Below are 17433 nucleotides of genomic sequence, written 5' to 3'. Positions count from 1 at the left end.
CCAGGCTCCCAGCCTTACAGCAGCGAGCGCTGAGGTGCCAGCTGTCCTCACACACAACACAAAGAGCAGGACAGGCACCGCAAAGCCCAGCTGCGGTTTCCCTGCGGGCTCGCATTTTGGCACAGCTGTATCACAGAGCACAGCCACGTGGGCCCAGCTGCGGAGCTGGGCTGCCTCCAGCCTCCTGCTCTGTCCCAGAGCCGCCTGCCCCTCGCCCCGCTGCATCCGGCACCTCCCATGGCTCGGCCCGCCCCGGCTGAGCAAACTTTGCAGGAAGTGCCTGGGCTGAGCTGAGCCGAGCCGAGCCAGACTCAGCCGAGCCACACAAGGGCGGCCGGGCTTTTGGGACGCGGGTTTTGTGTGCCAGGGACGGGGCAGGGGTGAGATGAGCGCGGGCGTGCTCAGCGGGACACACAGCGCCTTCCGCCCGGGCTCTCAGCCGGGGGATCCGGGGGGCTCGGGGCCCTGCAGGGTGTGGGGTGGGGGGTCCTGGGGCTGCCGGAGCTGGCGGCAGGGTGGGTGAGGATAGCCTGGGGCGAGCGGGTGTGCGTGCACCGTGTTGTGTGCACACGCACGTGTCTGTGTGCTCGTGCACCAGCGCGCCTGCCCCTGTCCCATGCAGACACGTGGGGCTGCGTTTGCGGGCTCTGAGGCCTCAGGTCTCTTCACCATCAGCCGCTTTACAAAGCTGTCTTTTCGCTCACACCTGTCTGTCAGAGAGCTGTGAGGTCTGTGTATGTGTTGCCTCCTGTTTTTAGTAAGAACTACTTACTTTTTTACTAAAGCAGTCATTTCCATTTGCTCTTTCTTCTTGTCCTGATGTGCCCATAAGGTGTCTGCTCCCTCATGGAGCCGGGTGTGCTGGGGAGCATCAGTCCCAACGTGTCCCACCCTTGAAGGGTAAAAAGGAACACGTTTGGGGTGCCTCAGGGACTCTGGCTTGCTCCTGCTGCCCGCGGATGTTAAAGCTGCTAAAGGGTTTTTGTAACTTTGCATCCCTCACTCAAACAAAACATTTATTCACCTATTCAGCAGCGGCAGGGCTTAAAAAGATCTGATGTTTGCATCATAAGCCACTGCAATTACCAAGCTCAGGAGGACTTGCAAAAGACAAAGGAAGTGGAAATAACAGCTAATGGGAGACTTAGAAATGGGTAACTTGGTATAAAAACAAAGTGCCTGCGCCCATCTTTGTGCTCCCACTGTGCCCATTCTGAAAGTCCCAAAGGATGAGGGCACCAAGGTGGCAGAGCAGCAATTAATGTGCTCAGATCTCACAGCTCTGCTCCTTAAGCATGAAACCTCTCTCCGCATACTTTCCCCCTGTCTCCCTGGCAGTGGGGGGTGCTGGCGAGAGCAGCCCTGCGGAGGCAGCCCCACGCGGGCCCCGGTCCCGCTGCGCTGCGCAGTGCCCCCGCCACAGCCGTGCCTTTTACAGCCCCCTCTCCCCGGCCCTGCCACGTCTGCTCCACTGCCCTTTGCCCGTTTTCATCTCCGTTTTCGAACCACTGGCAACCAGTTTCACAACCGGGTTCGCTGAGGGTTGGTGGCAGCCTGCGAGCAACGTGCAGGCCCGGGCTGTGGGGCGCTGCTGCTGGCTCAGTTTCCCTGCCCTGCTTTTGCCCTGTGCTTGTAACGCTCCTGACTCCCTGCTAAGGCAATCTGCATCAAGCATGGGCACTATGTTTACGTCTTTTAACGCTCCTATTGCTGTTTATTCTGGGGGATAATGGGAATAACGGGTGCTGGCTAGGGAAACTCGGAGGCTTTCACTGGGAGGGAGAAGCCCCCACGGTGTCCGTCACCTGCATTTCTGTCCCCGCTGCCCACAGAGCCTTCAGTACCACGTCTGTAATCCCTCCTGCCCCGTTGCTGTGGTTATAAACTGCTTCCAGCCCCCCTGCGCTGGGGCTGGAGGCCTTCACCATGCACTTGCCTTCCCTTTCAGAGCCGTCCTCCCTCCTCTTCCTCGCCCCGGCTGCCTGGTGGTGCTGCCAGTGCCTGCCTGCACGGCAAGCTGGAGCATGTCCATCCCCTGTGGACAAGACGCAGAAGATGGCAGAGCTGCTGGGGCTCGGCGACGAGCGCGGGGAGGGGGCTTCGGGGGCTCCTACGCTCGCCGACTGCTGCCTGGCGGACAACAGGCTGAATCTGGACGTGTACCCCGCTGGCTGCCGCCGGCTGCTGCAGCTCTTCGAGGGGCGGCGGGCAGAGGTGGTGCAGGTGGAGTTCCTGCGGCTCAGCACCAACGACAGCCTGCTGGGTGCTGCACTGGGCGTCCTGCCTTGCCTGAAGCACCTCAAGTCCCTGGTGCTCAAAGGTGAGTTCCTGCACCCATCGCCTAGGCTCGGGTTTTGGGTTTGCCCTCTCTCCACATCCCAAACTGCCTCTGGGGCTTTTTTTAGTTCTAGTGCCCTGTGCGACGGCTTTGGCTCTTAGCCTTGCTCCGAGCTGCATGGAGATTTCAACAGGAATTACCTTCCAGACTCCTCTTTCCTTCCTTTCTCCTTACGGCTGCATGGGGAACAATTTTTGGGTTTGGTGAGGCTGACGCTGCAACATTTTCTTTATCCATCCTCTAGAAGAAGAGCATTTTTTGCAGAAGTTATATAAGGAGAGGGGGATTGAAAGATGCTTGACTTTTTGATAAATGTTCAGCTCCCCTTTCATTTCTGGAAGTATAATGAGCTGCCTTTGCTGCAGGTCATTCTGAATCAGTCTTAGCTTAATCCTTGCATTGTGACAGGGAGCGGAGGTTTAGCGGGGCTCGGCACAGAGCAGCCTCTGCTCAACATTTTACCAAAGGCATGACCCGGAGTGCCTGCCGTTCGGCACTCTGTAATAACAGTTACATGTCTAGCTATTATCTCAGTCCCTGACTTCCTTATCTCTTTCCTGTAGGAGTCTCTCCATATGAATGATAAATTTCTATATCTGACTGAATCATTTCACCTTTAGGAGATAACATTTGAAAAGCACGGTAGAGAAAAGAGTGGGTTTGTAGCCGAAATTCAGGGCTTACAGCTGAAATTTTCAGCTGCAAACTTTAAAGGATGAGGGTCATTTCTATGCCTGCCGCAGACTACCCATAAAATCTCGTACAGATAATCTCATTTGTCTTTCCCCCGTCCGTAAGGTGAGGATAATGGCAATGCATTTTCGGAGAATTGTTTTGTGAGCTGTATGCATCCTCCGAGCATCCTCAAGTGCAATAGAATAGTTCAGCTAAGCTTTCCTTCTGTGTGAAGTGCAGGGTGTCCGTTTGTTTGGTTACATTTTTTACCCTTATGCAGCACGACAAATGTCTGGTGCCCTCTGCTGTATGTGCTTACCGTCAGAGCAGGGTGGAAGGGGAAGAAATGGAGGGTTCGGGAAATTTGCTTTTGTGTGCTCAGCTTCTTTTTCCTGGGTGCAACCTTTCTCCACGTCAGGTGCCACAAGCTGGGGCAGGACCCGTGCCCTTCTCTCTCTGTGCTGCCATCCAGCCTGCGCAATACCGAATGACCTGCTTCTTGCCACATTTTCTCCACTTTTCCACAGCTGCTCCCATCTCGCCAGGGCAGGTCTCATTCCTTGGGGCTGTTGGTCCCCAGCAGCACGGGCAGAGCCCAGAGGGTCAGGAGGTCTCCTCCATCCCTGCAGTGGTGTGTGGTGTCCAAAAGTGGTGGAGGGGAGGGAGAGTGGGAGGCTTTGTTTAGCAGGACTCTGCGAGCTCACTGGGGCATCTCTTGATTTCCCAGCGGGTCTTCACATTTACACCCCTCTCGCGGGTCAGGAAACTGAGCCTAAGTGCAGACAACCTAGAAAACTTTGTAATCAGCACTGCTCATTGTGAGTGGTGACCATCTGAGCCTCTGCATGGCTTCAGGAGTGTCACACGGGCTGGCGAGGTGTCCCTGCAGCACACTGACCTCTTCCTCCACTCCCCTCCGCACTAGGTGGCCATGCCAGGGACGAGTTCGGCTCGTGTCAGCACGGCTCCCTGACAAGCTTGCCACCAGACGTTGGGAGCCTGAGGTGCCTCACCCACCTGGATCTCAGCTTCAATAGCCTCTCCACCCTGCCCAGCTGCATCCCTCGCCTCCCCAGCCTCCGCGTGCTCTCGGTGAGCCACAACAGCCTGGTGGCGCTCCCCGAGGACTTCGGCTCCCTGAGCAAGCTGACTTTCTTCTCCGCCATGAAAAATCAGCTGATGGACTTACCTCAGAGCATTGGGGACCTGGCGGCGCTGAAGGACCTGGATCTGTCAGAAAATGCTTTGGAAGCCCTCCCTGAAGAGGTTGGAAATCTGCACAGCTGCACACAACTGGATCTTTCTGGGAATCGGCTGTCGAGCATCCCAGACTCCGTAGGTATGTGTTTCCTCAGGACAGTGAGAACAACGGGGAACTGCCGAGCTTTTGGTCAGGCTAGGACCCCTGGGGCCCTTGCTCTCTGTCCCCAGAGCTGCTAGCAGGAGCTGCCCATTCCCCAAAAGAGCCAAAATGGGAGGGATAACCAGAAGAGACATACTTGGGTCAGTCACTGTGGGCATTAGTGACTATGGACCATGCTTTCTGCTCTGTGGTCCAGAAAGGCTCCTCAGATTTAGGTACAATGTATAGCAGCTGAGGGTCTGGCCTTGCTGCTTTTGGGAAGCATCCGGGACTGGAAACAGTAAAGCTGGGGCTTAAGGGGAAGCAAAGCGGGGCTTGAAATCAGGCTGCCTGCTGCGGAGCAGGCCACGGAGCCAGGTTCTGAGTTCCATAAAAGATAGGCAGAGTTATTGTGCCTCTCTTCCCCTTTTTGCACACACGGGAGGTGAGTGGAGACCCAGTGCAGGAGTGTGTGTGTGTGTGTGTGTGGGGAGAGCTGGCTGCAGCCCAATTAGCAGCCCGGCTGGGGAGTCAGTGCTTGTTGGAACCTGCAGGCAATCTGAAGGCGCTGCGGCAGCTGCATCTCCACAGCAATCTCCTGGTGACAGTCCCCACGTCGCTCGCCAGCCTGCCCAACTTGTCCAGGCTCGATCTGCGGAACAACTGCCTCCGGGCCGTCCCCCCCGAGATCCAGACCTTGCCTTTCGTGCACCTCCGAGGCAACCCCTTAGGAGAGACGGAGCCGTCCCCGCAGGCCGGTAATTGCAGGGCTTCTGCTTCTGCACGTTGTGCCCAGCTGTCCCCTCGCTTGGCCCAGTGTGGTGCAAATGGATTTGGATTAGGGAAGGGAAGCAGGGGGCAATCAGATCAGTACTTACTTGTCTGGTGTAATTATGAGGTTGTAACGGCACAGGCAGGCTGGCTTTAGGAGTCCGAGCCTATTCTGAAGGGCTCAGAGGACCCTGGAAGTGGGGGTCCTCTGAGCCTGGCTCACTCTTTGGGAACATTTCACAGTGGAAGTGAAAATGGGATTCACAAGAAATGGATCAGGTGGGGCCCTAAGGAGGTCTGGCCTTGTTAGCAAAGGAGGACCCCAGTTCTTGGATGTGCTATGTGACCCTCAGGCCGTGGTGGCTCGTGCTAGAGGCAGAGGAGGCAATCAGAGGTGATGCTGCTGTAGTTAGCTCCTGCTGCCCCCCTGCTCCCGGGCTTCAGAGCAGCAGCTCTTTCTCTGAAGGATTCAGACAGGTAATGGATGGGCAGGGATCCGAGCAGGGTTCCCCAGCGGTGCTCACGCTCACAAGAGCGAGCACCGATTCCAGCAGGTGGCCCTGGGTGATCGACCACGGATGGCCCTGAGAGCTGCAGGACTGGTGGAGGGGAAGCTTTTCTACCTCCTGAGGGTTTTTCCAGGGCAGAGAGCCAGCATTTCCAGCGTGGCTGGGGACCCCCAGGCTTCTTCCCATCCTCCTGCTGCTGCTGCCAGATCTGAAGCCCACCACAGTGTGAGCAGGGTTCCTTTAGCAGCTTCTGTCAGATTAGGATTCAGCCCACACTGAAAGGTGAATTCAGCCTTTCTTGCCTGCTCTGATGTAAATAACCTAACCAAAGCTTACTGCTGCAGAGGGATCCAGTGCCACAGAGCTACAAAGACTGTTCCTTGCATCAGGAGAGGACAGGTAAGCTTCTCTTATTAACAACTTACTTTACAGTAGTGTAACAAGGCCCCAGACAAAACTGTGCGTGGTAGATACCGTGCGTGTGCACGGGAAGGGTAATGCCTCACTAGGCCAGTCATACGCAAGGTGGGAGATTCTTCTGCTGAACTTTTGGAGGGTTGAAGTCATTGCACGGTGTCATACATCCGTGTATTTCTTCTGGAAGCTTTACTGTGACTTCGGAAGGCTGCGAAGTGATCCTGGCCTGTGGCATCCATTTCTACTTCCCACCGGGGGCTGCCTCTGACCCTGTGCGCATCGACTTCCGAACCCTGGAGCCAGACCCTCGGTGGGTGAAGCTGCGACACCACGACGTCCTGCTGAGCAGGGTCCTGGAGCTGCAGCCTCACGGGGTCACATTCCAGCAGGTGAGGGCCCAGCCAAGCTGCCCGCTCAGCAGTCTGCCTCTGCCGTGGCTTGGCGGAGTCCTTTGGGAGGGACTTCCCAATACTAGAACCTTCCCCACTCACAACCCTTTTTCTCCCCCAGAAGAGAGGTGCTCTTTCAGCATTTGCCCTTAGTCTGCAAGGCAAATGGTCCACATCCTTTCCCAAAAGTCTGCTTGTGTGGTTTCCACTCCAGATGCCCAGCTCCTGCCCCACTCCCTGCATACAGGCTGTGCTTTGCCTCCCCTTTTACCCTGTGCAGGAAGCCACAGAGCACAGCTAGGCCTGATTTTATCCTCTCTGTTGGTGTCTTACTGCTTCTGTGCTAGGAGGTGCAGATCTGGATGCCGTATGCCTGCCCGCAAAGCCTCCAGCAGCGTGAGGTGGTTGTTCGGACCTTCAGCGGGCACAGCTGGAGTGATCTGAGAACACAGGTGGAGCAGGAGACAAAATCAAAGGTAAGCAGGTTGGAATGACCAGTGACACACATTGCTCCTCTTCCTCTCCGTGGTTTCACCAAGCCACGAGTTTCAGCATTCAAGTGGCTGCTGTAAAATGGAGTGGATTTCAGCTCTAAGGTTGCACTGTCACGGAGGTGTGTGTCCTGAAGGTGATGACTTGCTGCATGCCATGCTCCATCCCTGTCCTAATACTCTGACCTGCCCAGGTGTTGCTGTCTCTTTTTTTCCTGCTGTTATCGTATTGTGTTGTCTATGTTCTCTCTTCTTCTCTGTCTTCTGTTACAGAAGCACGTGGCTCACTGTCGTGTCCTTCACTTCTCCTGGTTCCTTGTTGTGTCTCGACTTGTGCAAAATGAATGCCAAGTGTCCACAGAGGGGACCTTGCTCTTTTCCAGCGTGGATCCCAACATCAAGGTGACCTTCCCTCCTGGAGTGACGGAGGAGACTCGCAGTGTCAAACTCCAGGTACGCCTGCTGGAGAAAACGTGCCCCAGTAAGCCCTGGTGCAGCTGCTGACCCATGCCAAGGGGCAAAACAAAAGAAGAGACGTCTGCCCTAGGGCAATTCGTGTCTGACGTGGATGCTTCATGGGCTGACCCATCTCTGATCACTTTCTGCCTTAGTTTCCCTGCCTGCAGAACGGGCTGTGCGCCAGGCGGCCCTCGGGGGGAAAGGGGGTTTCCTTGCAGCTCCGCCAGCGCTCCCTGCAGCAGGGAAGCCCTTGCCTCTTGTTCCATTACAGACCACACCAAGCATGGCAGAACAGCTCAGAAAGCGAGGTTTGGGGGAATTATTTATGCAGATCTAATATTAGAGCAGTCCCACTGAAAGCAATTGCCCTGTAAAGCTGGTGGGTGCTGCAAAATGCTCCTGCAATAGCTCGGTCTGTCCCAGCTGGCAGTATTAGAGCAAACTTCAGCCGAAGGTCACTGTGCTTCCATTTCCCACCGTGTCCTGAGCCGAGAGCTGCGTTTGCCTACTGAGTGCTAGGGGTGCTGAGCAGGAGCTGGGGGAATTTGGGCGCCTGACTGCTCAGCTCACCGCGCTGCGCTCCACATCCAGGTGCTGCCGGTCTCCGCGGAGGAGATAGCGGAACTCACAGCTGATGCGGGGTGCAGAGCCAGTCCTCTGCTCTGCCTCTCCCAGGACTCGCTGGTGGATTTTCTCAAGCCTGTGAGAATTCAGCTCCCCCTCCCCTTCGGGGTCACAGGTCAGTTTATTCCCAAAATCGGCACAGAGAAATTGCGTGTGGAAAAAAGCAAGTGGCAAGCTATTGCTGATGGGAATCAAATAGTGAATCATGAATGTGTGGTGTTGGAGATCATCATACTCTCAGTTTAAGGCTGCATATTCTGCTAGAATATTCTAGAAGTATTCGGACAGCCTCATCTTTCTATTGCTGCTCTTTGACCAAGGCTCAGTCCTGGATGCTCAAGAGAAGGGCATGAGTCTTAACGTGGTGCATGTAAAAAGTAAATCACTCAAACCTGCGTCTGGGTATGTAAAGCCATGAATAGAGGTAGCAAGGGAGATGCAGATATCCACCTCATATTAAAGTCTTCTGCTGCATATAATATCTTCATTGTTGTTATTAGGGTTAAACTTGGATCGGTCAAGGCTGCATCTGCTCCGTGGGGATGTGCAGGGCCAAACCTGGGATGACATTACCAGCCAGGTGGTGCTGGAACTCACCCATCTCTACGCAGTGTTTGAAGTCACCCACTTCTCCTGGTAAGTGCAGGGTTAGTCCTGAGGACAAGATGTTTCCCTGCCTTGAGTTTCCCACAGCCCAAGCACGGGTCATGCAATTAGTCCTACCTACTTCTCTTTCCCTTTGCGAGTCAGGCCTAGCTTAGCGCTTTACCCATCATTTTTTACCTGCTGATAATAACCCAGATCCTTTTGCCTATTGCGCAGGTTCACTGGAGCAAAGCTCGTGGCTCTGCTCTCCTCACAATGCTCTCAGCCCTTCTTGTCTTGTAATGCAGAGAAGACAGTCAGATTCAAATTGCAAATCCAGTCAGATTTGCAAGCAGGGTGTCCTCGGAGGAAATACATTCCACTTAGTGCCTTTCCCCTTTGAATTTGTAGTTTTTCAGCTACAGATTTCCAGAGCACATTCTCTCAGCTCCCAAGTTCTCCTTTTCTTCCTCACTGGCCTCAGCCTCACTTTAAATATTATCCTTCCCTCCCGGTGTGAGTCCCTGCCTCTCGTGGACATGACGCCTGCCTCTCTTCTCAGACAGGATCCCTCCTGTTTCTTAATCCCTTGTGTGCCAGGTACTGGCTGTGGTATACCACCAAGACCTACATTGGAGGCATTGCCAAGAAGGTCTACGAGCGGTTGCGCATGTACCAGGTGAACTTCATTGCTCTGCAGAGGAAGAAGGACCCCGAGCAAGTCCTGCTGCAGTGTCTCCCCAAGCACAAGGTCTGGTATGGTTGCATTGCCTTGCTCCTGAGCTCCCTGGGCCTCTCTTTGTAGGATTTAAGGGCAAGAGAGTCTCGTTCACTGCTCCAGAGTCATGACAGGGGTGTGCTGTCACCACACGGTCTGGGCCTGCATATCCAAGGCTCTGCATAATCCTCTGACCTGGTTGCTTCTTTTTCCTTTATTTGTTCTTCTGTATTGAAATGACGCGTGGAAAGAAAATCTGTCAGGGATGTATCTTGGATCCTGGACGAAAATTCTGCTTCCAGGGAAAGCAGCAGTGGCACTCACAGTGAGATCAAGGTGCTGTGTGTCTGCTTTCCTGCCAGGGGTGGTCTTGGGGTAAGAGAGAAGGTTTACTGTGACAAATATAAAGAAAAACAGACACCTCAGCTCTAGCTTAACATGTGCACTGCCTCTGAGACCCCAGGTCTTACACTGTTATTCCAGGCTGCAATGCCAGAATGAGTTTTCTGGTACCTCCTCTGCTGTGTTCTTGTAGCACATGTTTTTTTGCAGAGAAAATGTTTTTTGATGGCATACTACAAGGAGGAAAAGGTAGCAAGTAAATCCCTGTCTTTGAAGGTTACTGACCTGTTAAAAAAAAGAACAGTTGCTGATAACCCTTTTTTAATGGCAGCTTTGGCCTATCTTTGTTAGCCCACAGAGGATTTTCTTCTCTTTACTTGGGAAATAAAGAAGCCTTGAAACCCAGAGCACCACTTCTTCAGTTGTGAATGTGTCTGGGACATAGGGTGTGGGTGTTTGTTCATTCGTTTGCATCCTTTCAGTGGAAGACGGACTTTCCCTATCAAAGATGAGTGAGAGGAACATGGTGGGTGTAGGGACACAGCTCTGGGGACAGACTTCGGTGTCAGACCAAACATGGGGCCCTGTGTTGTCACCTTGCCAGGTTGACCCAGTGTTGAAGAAGCTGCAGGACCGCTACCGAGGACCCGAGCCGTCCGACATGGTGGAGATGTTTGAAGGAGAGCAGTTCTTTGCAGCTTTTGAGCGAGGCATCAGCATCGATATGGGTATGGTAGCACTGAGCTCCCTTCTGCTCCTACCTCTTCTGCTTCCCTTGTCCCAGGCCTGTTTTTCTGGGGGCTGTACTCCTCCTTGGTGCACCCTCAGTTTCCAGAGCACTGCTCGCCCGCCGCTCACAGCCCCTGATCACATTCTCTGGTCACCCAACTTTTGTGTCAGCTTTTCCCTATAAAAATGCTGTTTGCAGGCTTTCATTTCCTGTCATGCTGCTGCAGCCTGCAAAGGGCAATATCCAGAAGGGTTTATTCTGTGACTGATCTGCTTCTGCAGCCAGTTATGCCCTTTTCCTGGCATCTCAGGCAGTGCACTGGAATGCCCTGGGTGATCTAATTCCTGTTGTCCATTTCTAGGTGAACATATATAAAAGAGGCTTTTTGGAGAGGATATTTCTGGAACAATCCAGAGCAGAAAATTCCCGTTGCCAAATTTAATGTGTATCCCAAGAGGGAGCAAGACCCTCATGTTTTATCCTTCCATTCTTGAACTTGGCCTCCACCTTGTGGCCATTCTTCTTTCTCACCTGTAGGACCTGCGTGCTCCACAGCCACTTTTCTGCTTTCCCAGCGAGGAAAGGAGGGTTACAGCTCTTTCAGGCCTGAGTAGAAGGAGTAGATGGTAGCATGGAGGCTGCCAGTGGATGGTGGGCTGTTGCCCAGGCTTGAAAAGGTGCACACTTTCTGCACAAGTTGAGTGTTTGCTGTTTCTCTGACACAGATCGCCCTGACTGTGTGGATGGACGTCTCTCGTTTATTTTTTACTCCCACTTGAAGAACATGAAGGAAATCTACGTGACTTCCCCTGTAGACAGGAAAGACCAAGCTGTAAAGGGCCAGGTGAGCAACAGTGACACGGACATTTTGTTTCCTCCTCCTTCATCATCATCATTGCTTTTACGATGCGCTGTGTGATAATCTCTTGAGCACTGGGCATGACTCTTCCTCCCCTCTTTCCCTTGGCTTTGCATTTCACTGACTAACCCCTGAACACATGGCGAGCAGAGTCTGGAAGGATCACTCATCAGGATAGCTCTCTGCCTTTACATTCCTGCCATTAACTCCTGGGGTGTTGGCAGAGAGTCCAGCCTTTATGGCAGAACCCCAGTGTCCCTCCCAGTCACACTTAATTGGGCAGTTTATGGACTGAGGATGGGTGAGGAATGCTGAATTCATTCTTTCGCAGAGAGAAAACTCATACTGCAAACAGGTTTGTCCTCTGTGCTGGCATCTGAGTCTCACTGTGTGCTTTCTGTTTGCCAAGGTCTCTTTCTACCGAGGGGCAGTTCCCGAGAGCATCCCTGAAGAGGCCAGCAGGAGGAGGAAAGGACCAGACTCCCTCTGGCTCGCTACTTTGCCAATCAAACTGCCTGTGAGTTATTCTGCCTCCTGCAGAAAAATTAATCCAGATTATCTACTTAATCTAGATTATCGAAATCACTGCCCAACTGTGTGGAAGAAAGGAAAGCCTCTTCTCTTTCTTTTAAGAGCTCTGTGTGAGTAAAGGAGGGGTGTTAGCTTTCTGTAAACAAAGCGTAGGGCAGGGTTGTGGTGACAGATCGCTGGAACACAGCCAGGCACAATTCCATGAACCTTCTTGGGCCAGAGTCCTATCAGATGTGCACTGAAATCTCCCGTGTGCTTTTTGCCTGTCACGGTGGAGATTTCCTGCTCCCCATGTGAACTTCCCAAAAGGGAAACATGAGTCAGTCTCCATCTCTCACGCTCATCTCACCAGTCTAGCACAGGCACTGGAGGTGGTCAGAGAGGGTGGATCCTTTATATAAATGAGGCATGTGGAGGAGGAGGAAGTTTGCTGTGACTAAGGGAAGTGTCTGCTTTGGTTTTAAATTTCTTAGTCACCCAGCTCATACTGACAGCCAAAAAAAAGGTCTAGGATGAGGTAGTTACAGGTGTTGGGCTTAAGTATTCTGGTGTGAGCTACTGGCTTAAAAGGCCAGTGAGAGAGCCACTTTATCTTACAGAATTTAATTGGTTTTTTTTTTTGAGAAGCTTAAAGCAATAAATACCTGTGTAGTCTGAATGCTTCCCTTCGGATCGCATGCCATGATCTCTGATCCTTTTTTGACACATACAACCTCAGCTGGGAATCTAGACCAAGTGCTTTCTTACTGACCAGGCAAATACGGTCTGGGGAGATGGTTCACCGAAAAGTGCTCTGTGAAGACAAGAAAGAAAGTTTCCAGTATGAGCTGTGACTGCGAGCATTATGATTTGATACTTTTCAGAAGCACTGAGCATTGCTGGTCACTGCCAGTGTGAGTGCTCCTTGCTTCTTACATCTGTCTCTTCAGCCTCAAGTTAAGATTTCCCCTCCTTAGGAGGAAAAAATTTTCAGTGTGGAGGCTGAATGGCCAGACAGACACAAAAGTCAATTTATTTAGCAGGTTCCCTTTCTCTCTTCTCTATGACAGAGGCTGAAACCCCGCTGGGGTGAGAACCCCAGTCCCCAGAACGGTTTCTCCTTCTCTCCCCTGAACCTGGGCAATGCTGAGACGGGCTACCTGACCCAGGCAAACCTGCTGAGCATCGCCAGGCGCGTGGGAGCTGACTGGCAGACCATCGGCCTGAACTTGGGCCTGACCTACCAGCAGATCGAGCGCATAGGGTACAACCACAGGTAAGCAGGGACTCTGAGCAACAGCACGGGCAGCTGCAGTGCAATAGTGTAAACATATGCACAGGTGGTGGGAAGTTTCCCCACTGGAATTGTTTCTCTGGATAAAAGATGGGTTGAGTAACAGCTCTCATGACTTTGTCAAGGAAAACTGATTATTCTCTCTTGCTGTTGTAAAACAAAGCTTGACGTTTGAAAAGCAAAATTCAGAAATTACCAGCTTGATGAGCTTTGTAGTTCAGTTGCGTGACATTCCTGTTGTGTTCTGTGGTCTGCATTCCCGGCCAGGCTCCATCTCCAACAATGAGCAGTTGTCCGTGGCATTAAGTGTGAATATCTGTATTCAAAAAGGTCTTGTGGCATGTTGTAGGACATGCGGTCTGACCAAAACCTTGAGAGAGTGGGGCTTGTTATGACCAAACTACTGTTCCTGTGGGAAATTTACATTAAGAAAAAAATTACCCCTTTAATTTGAAATTTCTGTTAGAGGAAGATATTCTGGGGAGATTTTAGTGCGGGAACTACAACTGCTGTGTGATGGGTGGGGAAAAGGCAGCCCCACTAAGGGCTTTGTTCATGTCTGGATGGCTTCCTATGGGGCTCCAGGTCTGGGCTTGGACTCAGGTAAGGCCTCTTTGGGTTGCCAGCCAGGAGAGTGTCTTGGTTACTTCTGCACTTATACCTTTCTTCAGAGAGGACCTTGATAAGCAGATCCTGGACATGCTTTTCTCATGGGCTCAGCAAAACTCCGAGGATCCTGACTGTGTGAGCAAGCTGATCAAAGCCATGAAAGAGAGCGGCCGCCAGGACATTGCCGACGAGGTTGAAAGCATCATTGAGCTGGGGCGGCACAAATACAGGGAGTCCATCCGCCGGGTGGGCTTGGAGCAGGAGAGCAGCACTGAGGACTCTGCAACAGCCGCGATGTAGCACCCGGCAGGAAGGAGCAGGCTTCATGTGGGGGCTCCCTCTGTGTCCCTGGGGTGACAGCACCTTGGGGCTGCTCCCCAAGGACCAGTGTCTTCCTGAGGAGTTAGCCACTGATTTAATTGTGAGCAGACTACCGAGCTCTGTTGGGTCTATACCTGCATGCCACTTCTACTGGTGGAAATTCATAGTGGCCAGGCAGTTCATAGTGCATTTATGAGCCTCTCCTGTGCTTCTCAACCTTAAGCTTTAGGTTGCAGAAACAGGAAGACGTTCAGAGCCTGAAGTGTCTGCCAGTTAAGTAGTGGCTAAAGTAGCCTTCAGTTAATTAATACTGATTTTACATATATATCTGGAACTGTCTTCTGCTGGAAAAACAGGGTGTGAGCATTTGCCAGTAGGTCTGTGTGCGCTCCGGTGCTTGATGAGAAAGTGGAGGTGCGATCATGGTGTGAAGTCAAATTGTGCAGTGGGGACTGTTTAGCTGCTTCTGTCCATTACGTGCATTGCTCACACAAAACTGTGAGCTGTACTCCCCATGAAAATGTTTACTGTTTTCTGCTAAATCTCTTCTCGTTCCCTCAAGGCCAAAACAAAACCTAAGTCTTTGTGAGGAAAAGAGAAGAAAATAATTTCTAGCATTTTTGGGGGGCTCCAAAAGCTATTCTGGAGCAAGTAAGGAAGTTTCACGCTGTCCCTAGGCTCCTGCACCTGCCAGGCTTGTTAGACGAGATCTACAAACTGGTGGTCTTTGATAGAGTGCCAGTTTTATTTTACAAATAAGTAAAAGTCAATAACCCCGTAGTTTTGGAAAGATTCTAACTTGGCTGAAAGTAAAATTTCCCTTGCAGTTTCAAAGGGTTATTGGTCACAGCCACTCTGTGAAATGTGCCCATGTACTAGTGAAGGAGTTTGCAGAGCTGGGTGAAAAGCATGATATCAATTTGCATTTTAGAAACTGGCCCAGCCAGCTGCGAGATAAGCACTGTTAAGGGGTTGGCTTGAACTGTGCCGAGCTAACCTCCCGGTTTTGCAATCTGAACATCTTGTCAAAGGCTGTAAGTATTTATTGTTATTTAACTGTCCTCCTGCTGACTGCTGAGGTGCCCTTCTCCTCCTGTCACCCATCTTGTAGTGTGCCTTAGCTGACGGCCCACTGAGGGCAGTGGGAAGCTGCACGCAAGCTGTTTGGAACAGCGCTGTAATCTGAGTGTATTCAGCTCTTTCAGGACACGTTTGGACTCGGCATATCCCACTCTGAACAATATTTAAAGGGCTGCTCTCAGTCTGCAAACCTGTATAAAAGTGCCAGGTTGTAACACCCAAAGTCAGGCTGCAGCTGCAGGTCTGAGAAGTCCTTGTGCTTTCTTCCCCCAGTGAAGAATCACCAGTGATTTCCCTGATGCTGTGCTTCAGACCTCCCATCAGTATTGAAAGAGGAGCATAAAACTGTTGCTTTTTTTTCTTTTTTAAAGGTCATTCTTACATCTCAGGCCACTGCTGCCCCTCAAGTTTCATGTTGGGTTTGTCAGCAGTCCTCTTTTGTGTGCATGGAATCTCTGGTAGCCTGTGTCATTTGTTCTTGCCTGTAATTTTGATGTACACCAACGGGGTATTTGGTTTTTCCTCCAGTTTTGGAGAGATGCATTAGGGCATATTGCTCTCATTGGGAATAATAATAATAATAAAAAAAGGTGCTTACCTGTTTCATGTCTCTGCATGATCTGCTAACCCAAAAGTGCCTCGAGGTACTTGCTGTGATACAGCTGGGTCCCTTCACACCTGTGGGCAGAAATACGGAGGTGAGCTTGGCCATGCTGCATGGAAATGGGGAGGAGAGTCCAGGGGGAGCAGGTCCAGGCAGCAGTAGGAGAGAGGGAGGGTAGTGGCAAGTCTGTGCTACAACCAGACCAGGTGACAGGAGACACACATACCAAATCCTAGGCAGTATCATCGGGGGATCATCAGGACTTGTGCAGATCACACAATGAAAGGGAAGGTAAGTCACTGCCCCAGAGATGTGCTGCTGTCTGCCCGTCCCTGCCAAGCAGCAGCCGCTGGGCTGGTGGCCCTGGTGGCAGCAGGACTTCTTGTAGCGACACCAAAGCAAGCGCTGGGCTGGGAATGTGGAGGTGCTTGTGGAAAATCAGAGCAACTGCCCCAGTGCCCTTTTCTTCAGCTGACTTGGCATCAAATATTTGAGCTGGATGAAGTCAACAGAAAGCATGCTATTTGCAGGTGTGTTATCTTTATCGATAATCTCTTTGAGGCACAGTAACTCCTTCTTTAAACCTGTAGTTGCTGTGGCCGGGAAATGCTGGTTACATTGCCATACGTGGTTGGAGCAGAAAAAAAATATTTGGCATTTATCTTTTAGTTCCTATTTTCCTCTCTTCTTTCACAAATTGATCACAGTTCTTGAAATTGACTGTCATCAGAGACGGTCAAAATAAAATAAAGGGGGAAATTGTTCTTTTTTTTTTCTCCTCCTTTTTGACTGCAACGTCTACACCTCTTTAACTCTTATTATCAGACCCTCTTCCTCCTCCTAGAGCCCTACAGACCTCCAGCAGCATGACCTAGGACCATGAGCAGTGCATTTCCCAAGTATCCCATGCCCTCTGCTTCCAGCTCCTGCTAATCGCAGCACTCCTCTAGCCGCCACGGGCTAACAGGCTCAGATAAAGTGCTTCCAGCCCATAGGTGGCTTAAACATTAATAAAGTTCATTGGTGAGAAATGAAAGCCTAAGCAAAGCTCAGATGGGTTTGTTAATTATAAAACAACACAGGCAAAGCCTGGCTGTGCCCTGGCAGGGGTTTTACACTCTTGACACAGCCCCGCCAGTGAAGGGGTGCACAGTTCCCAGTGAAGGACCTGAAGGGATTGTGGACGGGGCAGTCAGCTTGCAGGGGCTGCACTCAGCTTGTCTGCTGTAGGCCAGACAAAAATGCTACAAAGCAGCACACAACCATGGGACAGCTCTGTTAAGGGACCGGTGGTAGCTGTGGTGTTTGAATGACTGGCTGGTTCAGCCATGACCCTACAGAGCTTGCTAGGAGGGAGCACAGAAGCTACCCCACCAGCAGATAAGATTTCCTGCTGGTTGGTACCCTAAAGTTTTTCTTCACGCCCATACTTGACTGTGTTATGCTGCTCTTAAAAGGGAAAGAAAATCCCTTGAAAGAAAAATGTAGAAGCCAGGCAGGCATGGTGAAGGTGGAAAATTTGGCCTCCATCCTTCCTGCCTCGCAGTAGGCCCGTGTTTTTGACACAAGCGGGTGGTTGCGTTGGGAAGGCGGCACAGGATCCTCCTGCACCATTTGCTCATGGCACAGCAGAGCAGCTCTTGCCTTTTCCAGAGAGGAGACGGTGGAACTGGGAAATGTGACAGGGTAGGAGGGATGCTCGGAGAAGAATATCACGGAGCATTTTTTCCTCTCGGGAGGGAATGAGGGCTGAGTAGGTGGTTGCC

General features: G+C 51.8%; 1 protein-coding gene across 1 annotated transcript; it reads left to right on the top strand.

Annotated features, from left to right (window-relative positions):
• The first annotated feature begins 220 nt into the window (after nucleotides 1-220).
• Nucleotides 221-15451, top strand: PIDD1 (p53-induced death domain protein 1). Its single transcript, XM_068684503.1, has 16 exons — nucleotides 221-380; nucleotides 1949-2320; nucleotides 3939-4352; nucleotides 4910-5113; nucleotides 5980-6034; nucleotides 6240-6441; nucleotides 6789-6917; nucleotides 7206-7385; nucleotides 7983-8130; nucleotides 8516-8651; nucleotides 9201-9351; nucleotides 10265-10388; nucleotides 11116-11234; nucleotides 11659-11766; nucleotides 12830-13035; nucleotides 13725-15451. Exons 2-16 carry the CDS (start codon nucleotides 2056-2058, stop codon nucleotides 13960-13962), a joined length of 2679 nt encoding a protein of 892 aa, XP_068540604.1. The 5' UTR covers nucleotides 221-380; nucleotides 1949-2055; the 3' UTR covers nucleotides 13963-15451.
• Nucleotides 15452-17433: the final 1982 nt, after the last annotated feature.

The sequence above is a fragment of the Anas acuta genome, chromosome 5 (genome assembly GCF_963932015.1).
Source record: "Anas acuta chromosome 5, bAnaAcu1.1, whole genome shotgun sequence".
In the NCBI taxonomy this organism is placed as follows: domain Eukaryota; kingdom Metazoa; phylum Chordata; class Aves; order Anseriformes; family Anatidae; genus Anas; species Anas acuta.
This window is presented reverse-complemented; position numbering and strand designations above follow the sequence as displayed.